The sequence below is a fragment of the Penaeus japonicus genome, unplaced genomic scaffold, assembly GCF_977035675.1.
Source record: "Penaeus japonicus unplaced genomic scaffold, GWHDUDI00000001_assembly GWHDUDI00000016, whole genome shotgun sequence".
NCBI lineage: Eukaryota > Metazoa > Arthropoda > Malacostraca > Decapoda > Penaeidae > Penaeus > Penaeus japonicus.
Window position 1 is genome coordinate 9,234,513 of NW_028234418.1, and position 7,500 is coordinate 9,242,012.

The following is a 7,500-nucleotide window of genomic DNA, read 5'->3' on the forward strand; positions in this document are numbered from 1 at the left end:
TTTTTCTTCTTTTTTCTTAAGTATTTTGCTATATTTGTTGTTATCATTATTATTATTATCAATATTATAATCATTATTGTTGTAATCATTATCATTATCATGACCATTACCATTATCATTATGATCATCAGCATCCTCATCATTATTATTGCTGTTGTCATTATTGTCATTATCATTATCATCATTACCATTATAGTTATCACCATCATTATCATCATAATTATTGTTATTTTTATCATTATGGTTACATACACATGCATGTATGTATGTGTATGTGCGTGTATGTATGTGTGTTTGTACGTATGTGTGTCTGGCGGTGTTGCAAATTTCCACATGCATGTTTGTAAATCTTACTATTTCTTTTTCATTCCGTCTCGTCGATAATCAGTTTTCGTCTTCTCTATTTATTCTTCCTCTTCTTTTCCCTCATTTTTATGAGAGAGGGAGAGAAGAGAAGAGAAGAGAAGAAGCGTAAAGAGCGAAATAGAGAGAGAGATAGAGAAAGAGAAAGAGAGAGAAAGAAAAAAAAGAGAGAGGGGGGAGGTCTCCCCATTCCATCATTTCTGCTCCATCTTCATCATCTACCTTTCTCTTCTTCTCCATGTCCTTTTCTTCTTCTTCCCTTTCCTCCCTCTACATGTCCTTTTCCTCTTCTTCCCATTCCTCCTTAGACGACAATTTTTTTTATTGTTAATTTAGATACGCTTTGCTCGGTGCGATTATCACGATTATTGTTCAACGAATATCGCTGCATGATTCTTGGGAGCGCACGATTTTGCTTCGAGCGTCTGTGTCCATGCCATTTTCGACGAGGCAGATTTTCTTTTTCTTTTTTATTTCTTTTTTTTTATCAGTCACGTGGCGGGAGTGTCCCATGAAGGTTGTGTCGCGAGAAAATTACTTTTGGGCAAATTGAGTTGAAGTAGAAGGTTAATTATTTTCTAGTTGCAAGACAGTTTTTTTTCCCAAATATGCGGGGGAAAAGGGTTAGAAAAAAAAACATTTGACATTTGAATTGAGGAATGAAGGGGGATTGGTTGCAGACTAACCCCGTAAAGTTTTCCGATTTTTCTGCCTTTCTGTTGAACAGTTCCTCCACAAGGAACTCATACTGTTCGTGGGAAGACTTAGGAACCCTGATGCCGCAGACTCTCCTTCTGATTCAAATGTTCGTTTGCGATTGCGATTATATCCTCCCCACCCCACCCCCGACCAAAACACACCCTACATCCCGAACCCCGACCAAAACACAACCCAACCCCCACAACAAGACCACCTCCCACCAACTCTTACCCCGAACCGCATATCTTACCGAAACTCGTATCTTTCCCACAACAACGCTCCCCACCAAACTGACTCCGTGTACTCTTTTCTTCATACAAGAACTCCCTTTACTTCAAACTCCCACCTTAACCACCCCACCCCCTACCTTCCCGACCTCACCCCCCCGTGACCTTCACCCCTACAAACTTTTTTTTTATTTATATATTTTTTTTTACATCCGCGACACACCCCCCTCAACCGACCTCGAAAACCCACCCCCGAAACTCCCACCCCCGACCCCCTACCCCAGCCGTGAGACTATTCGGAGCTAGCGATGATCGTTAGCGACTCTAGCGGCAGTCGCTCGAAGCAAAACCGCTCCAATCAAGTACAAAGAATCGGTGCTCCAGACAATCGTTATGTGATCATCGTTGAGCGATAATCGCGCCGAGCAGAACGTGCCTTTAGATTGAGAAGTCAACAACGATATTTTTATTAATTTAATTTCTCTCTCTCTCTCTCTGCCTGAAAACTCTCCGATATGTTGAAGGGCCGACTAAGTTTCTAAAAAAAAAGAAAAATAATCGAGTTCCTTCTAAGATCTTGAACTCCTCTCCCTTCCCTCCCCACCTCCCCTCCTCCCTACCTCTTCACCTCCCCACCTCCCTACCTCCCTACCTCCCCACCTCCTCCCTACCTCCCCACCTCCTCCCTACCTCCCCACACCCCCACCTCCTCCCCTTGTCTATAGCTCCTTCAAAACGTCTGTGGAAATTGACTCCGGTCTCAAAACATTCCCCAGACCCGATCTTCGCCCCCCACCCACCCCCACCCACACCCCCACCCCCTATCCCCCTACACCCTCCTTCTCCAGCTGCCTCTAATAACCATATCCTTAATGCGAAATGAAATTGCTTCGGCCATTCAAAGGAGAGAGGGAGGGAAAGGGTGACAGAGAGGGGTAGGGGAGGGGAGAAGGGAAGGGGTGAGAGAGAGAGAGAGTGAGAGAGAGTGAGAGAGAGTGAGAGAAAAGTGGGAGAGAGTGGGAAATAGTGAAAGAGAGAGAGAGAGAGAGAGAGAGTGAGTGAGTGAGTGAGTGAGTGAGTGAGTGAGTGAGTGAGTGAGTGAGTGAGTGAGAGAGAGAGCCAGAGAGAGAGAGAGCCAGAGAGAGAGAGAGAGAGAGAGAGAGAGAAGCGGAGGGAAGGGTGCGAAAGAGAGAGGAGAGAGAAGAGAAGAGAAGGAAGGGTTGAAGAGAGAGAGATATCATTATTATTATCATTATTATTATTATTACTGTTACTATCACATTCATTATTAGTATTATCATAATCATCATCATTATTTTATTTATATTGATGTCATAATTATTATTGTCATCATTATTGATAGCATTGTTTTTATCATTAGTATTACTACTATTACCACCATTACTATATTTTCTATCATCACCATTGCTATTATTTTTATTATTGATATCATCATAATTTTCATCATTATTGTTATAGTTATTGTTATCATTATCATCATTATTATTAGTGCCATTGTCTATATTACTATCCCTATTGATAATATTATCACAATATTATGATGATAATAATCATTATGATAATATTATCATTACAATAAATTACCATCACCATAGGTACCGGGTAGTGGAAACCAGCAAGTGTCTCTCAGTGGGACAGCAAGAAGTGGGAGGTGCCAATGACCCCCCCAAAGGCTCCCCCCAACCGGTCATCATCTGGAATCAGTGTCGAGGGAAAGGGCATCATTGGCTCCACGAATGCATTAGTCTCCCCTCGTTAGATAAGGAGTATCAAGTAAGGTTTATTATTATCTATGGTTGGGTGTTGTTTGCTTGTTTGTGTTAGGTTTGGTTGTTGTCTGTGGGTGTTGTTTGCTTGTTTGTGTTGGGTTTGGTTGTTGTCTGTGGGTGTTGTTTGCTTGTTTGTGTTAGGTTTGGTTGTCTGTAGGTGTTGTTTGCTTGTTTGTGTTAGGTTTGGCTGTTGTTTGTGGGTGTTGTTTGTTTGTTTGTGTTAGGTTATGGTTGTTGTCTGTGGGTGTTGTTTGCTTGTTTGTGTTAGGTTATGGTTATTGTCTGTGGGTGTTGTTTGCTTGTTTGTGTTAGGTTTGGTTGTTGTCTGTGGGTGTTGTTTGATTGTTTGCTTGCTTGTGTTAGGTTATGGTTGTTGTCTGTGGGTGTTGTTTGCTTGTTTGTGTTAGGTTTGGTTGTTGTCTGTGGGTGTTGTTTGCTTGTTTGTGTTAGGTTTGGTTGTTGTCTTGGTTGTTTGCCTTGTTTGGTGTTTGTTGGTGATGTTTTTTTTTGTGGTCCTCGGGAGTTTGGTTGTTTGTTTGGTTTGGTTTTTGGTATTATGTGTTTGATTTTTTTTATTGTTTGTGAATTTGGTGTTTGTTTAAGTATGTTGAGGTTGCGTGTATTATTTTTAATGTGTGTGTTGTTATGTTTTGTTAGGGATAATGCATGGTCCTCCTTCTATTGCGTGTTGTTAGATGAGGAATATGAGGACTGTTCAGAGGCTATCGCACGAGGGGGTAAATTTTTGTGTATTTTCTTCAATCTACCACTTTTTACTATGTACTATCTTCAAATTTGGAAGGATTTCTTTGGTTTGAATATCACAAAAAATACAAATATATATATATATATATATTTTTTTTTTTTTTTTGAGAATATAATTAGTCGTAACAGACCAATTCCAAGCATGTAGAACTTTTCAAATTATTATCAATATTATGATAAAGAATAATCACACCGACTCTCATTTAGCTTATAGGTTACACAACACAATCTGGGGACCGAAGGGAAGCCCAGAATCACCCGAATCATGCACATCTAAATCTATAGTCCATGATCATCTTAGAAATGTGCTTTATAATATTGTGTAGATATAATGTTATAACAAAAATGTTTTGGAAACAGCCTAGACACGAATCAATAGGGTTTGCGAATAATATTCTTGGATGTTAATAAATTCGTGTACAGATGGAATTCTCGCACTTCGTGAAGAGAAGAGAAGAGATTTAGAAAGTACGCGGAAATTTGTTCTCCTGTGTTACCTCCTTTATGAGGAACGTAAATTGTGATTTCTAATTTTGTGTCTTTAGGGAAGAGTGTCAGGGGTCTTGTGGGTCATATGATCTGTATTTTCTTATGTGTGTGTACGTACGTGTGTTTGGAGGTGAGTGTGTTTTTTTGTGTACGTGTGTACGCGTGTGTGTGTGTGTGTGTGTGTGTGTGTGTGTGTGTGTGTGTGTATGTATGTTCGCTGCTACGTTATTTTAAACTAGGCAAACCTGTAATCTTATTTGCATTTGATGAATATGGCACGGAGTACATTCAAATCTCATAATGAGATTTATTTAGATCCTAATCTATGTTTAAGCCGCGCAGATTTGCAGTCGGAATAAAAAAAAAATAGAACGACTCATTGTTTCATGTATTTAATTATTTAATAGATATCCTCCTTCTTTTTCTACTTCTCTATTTTTTCCACATAATTCGTCCTCCTCTTCCTCCTTTTCCTCCTCCTCCTCCTCCTCCTCCTCCTCTTCCTACTTCTCCTCGTTTTCCTCCTCTTCTTCCGTCTCTTCCCCCTTCCTCCTCCTCCGTTCCCCCCCCCCCTCCTCCTCTTCCTTCTGATTATCCATCTTCCTTTTCCTTCTCTTCCTCCTCCTCCCTCGCTCCCACCTCCACCCACCCTCCCTCCCTCCATTCCCCGCCTCTCTCCCTCCCTCCCTCCCTCCCTCCCGCCCTCCCTCATTCCTCCAACTTCCCTCCACTCTCAACAGCCTATTCGTTAATTACTTTCCCAAAATCTCATCTCTTGTATGGCTCCTTGTCACTAACACTGACTCGCTCCTCTCCCTCCCAAATAGCCCCTCCCCCCCTCCCCAATCCCCCCTCCCCCCTCCCCAATCCCCCTTCCCCCCTCCCCAATCGCTCCTCCCCCTCCCCCTCCCAAATCGTCCCTCCCCTTCCCCCTCCCCAATCGCCCCTCCCCCTCCCAAACAGCCCCTCCCACCTCCCAAGTCACCCATCCCCCTCCCAAATCGCCCCTCCCCCACCCCATTCGCCCCTCCCCACTCGCCTCCCCCCTCCGCTCTTTATCTCCCTTTCCCACACGCCCCTCCCCCTTCCCTCTCTCATCGCCTACTGCATCCACCTGTCTCCTTCTCCTCCTCCTCCTCTACTTCTTCTTTCCCTCCTCCCCCTCCTCCTCCTCCCCCTCCTTTTCCTTTTCCTACTTCTCCTTTTCTTCCTCCTCCCCCTCTTCCTCCCTCTCCTCCCCTCCTCCTCCTCCCCCTCCTTTTCCTTTTCCTACTTCTCCTTTTCTTCCTCCTCCCCCTCTTCCTCCCTCTCCTCCCCTCCTCCTCCTCCTCCTCCTTTTCCTTTTCCTTTTACTACTTCTCCTTTTCTTCCTCCTCCCCCTCTTCCTCCCTCTCCTCACCTCCTCCTCCCCTGCTCCTCCTTCCTCCTCCCCTGCTCCTCCTTCCTCCTTCCCTCCTCCTCCCTCCTCCTCCCTCCTCCTCCCCTCCTCCCCTCCTCCTCCCCTTCTCCTCCCTCCTCCTCCTCCTCCTCCTCCTCCTCCTCCTCCTTCTCCTCCTCCTTCTCATCCCTCCTCCTCCTTCTCCTCCCTCCTCCTCCTCCTCCCTCCTCCTCCTCCCTCCTCCTCCCTCCTCCTCCTCCCTCCCCATCCATCCTTCACATTTTCCTCCTCCTCCTCCTCCTCCTCCTCCTTCCTCCTCCTTCCTCCTCCTCCCTCGTCGTCCTCCTCCCTCCTTCAACTTTTCCTCCTCTTCTTCCTCCTCCTCCCCCTCCTACTCCTCCCCCTCCTCCTCTTCCTCCTCCTCTTCCTCCTCCTCTTCCTCCTCCTCTTCCTCCTCCCCCCCTCCTCCCCCTCCTCCTCCCCCCTCCCCCCCCTCCTCCTCCTCCTCCTCCTCCTCCTCCTCCTCCTCCTCCTCCTCCTCCTCCCCCCCCAAAAAAAAAAAATCATGTATATTCTTCCTTCCTTGCCAGACATCCCACAATTCACCCCCCCCCCCTTACTCTTTCCTTTTCGCAGGTGGTTCTGACAGCTGGCACAGGCGAGCCGACGAGCGAGGTGTGGGTGGACGACGTGCAGGTGGTGAGAGCCATCTGTAACGTGAGTGTGAGCCAGACGGCGCCCGCGACCAGCTTGGCCACGCCCCCACAGTGGAGGTGCGAGCCAGATGGTTCCCTCTGCGGAATGACGCAACCACCTCACGGACGCAGGGATTGGGTCTACGTCCACGTGCCGCCAGCTGGTGCGTCTCTAGGGGGGGGGGGGATGGGTGGGTGGGTGGATGGTTTGGTGGGTGGGTGGGTGGGGGGGGGGATAGGGAGGTATGTGACGCTCGGATTGAGATTGCGTGTGTTTGGGGGTGGTGGGTGGGTGGGATGGTGGGGGTGGTGGATGGGTGGGTTGGTGGGGGTGATTGTGTGTGGCGTGTGCTTCGGGGGGGTAGGGGGGGTATTAGGGGGGGTATGGGTGGGTTATTTTATTGGGTTTATTGGTTGGGGTTTAGGTGGGTGGGGGTAGGGGTTATTGGTATGGGTAGGGTTGGGTATTAGGTTGTTTTTGGGGTTTATGGTACGGTATTTGGTTATTTTTAGGTTTGGGGTGGTTGGTATTGTTGTTTTGGGGGTGGTTGGTTTGGTATGGTTAGGTAATTTTAAATTGTTTTGGTTTTTAGGGTGGGTTGTTGGGTTATTGTTATTTGGTTTGGGGTTTGCTGGTGGTGTAGGGGTATGTTGGTTTTTTTTTGGGGTTTTTTATGGGTATTGTGGTGTGGGTTGGGGTGATTATTTTCTGGTGATGCTAATGTTATGTGGGGGATTGTGTGTGGGCGGGGGGGGGAGGGGGTTGTTTGTTCTTTGTATTGGTGGGGTTGTTTTGTTGTGTTTGTTAGGGGAGGGCGGAGGGGGTGTTTGTAATTGTGTGTTAGTGTGTTTTTGTTTGTTGTGTTTTGGGTGTGTTGTTTAGTGTAATTGTGTGTGTGTGTGTGTGTGTGTGTGTGTGTGTGTGTGTGTGTGTGTGTGTGTGTGTTGGTGTGTGGATGTGTGTGTGTCTTTAGTGACGTCAGCATATTTCCATGGCGTCACGTACTCTGAATGGAAGAAATCTTTTCATCTGCTTCTTTACTACCATATTCACACTTAATTAGACAAGTCATTGATTCAACAACAAAGTAGCT

The 7,500-nt window shown here is 46.0% G+C and overlaps 1 protein-coding gene across 1 annotated transcript in view; it reads left to right on the top strand.

Moving 5' to 3' along the window:
- The first annotated feature begins 2,900 nt into the window (after positions 1-2,900).
- The window catches only part of LOC122246914 (uncharacterized), a 92,250-nt gene continuing 87,650 nt past the window's right edge, over positions 2,901-7,500 (top strand). The window contains exons 1-2 of the mRNA XM_086545073.1: positions 2,901-3,083; positions 6,348-6,570. Coding sequence (XP_086401199.1) covers positions 6,513-6,570 — 58 coding nt within the window. The 5' untranslated portion in view covers positions 2,901-3,083; positions 6,348-6,512. The remainder of the gene's footprint in view (positions 3,084-6,347; positions 6,571-7,500) is intronic.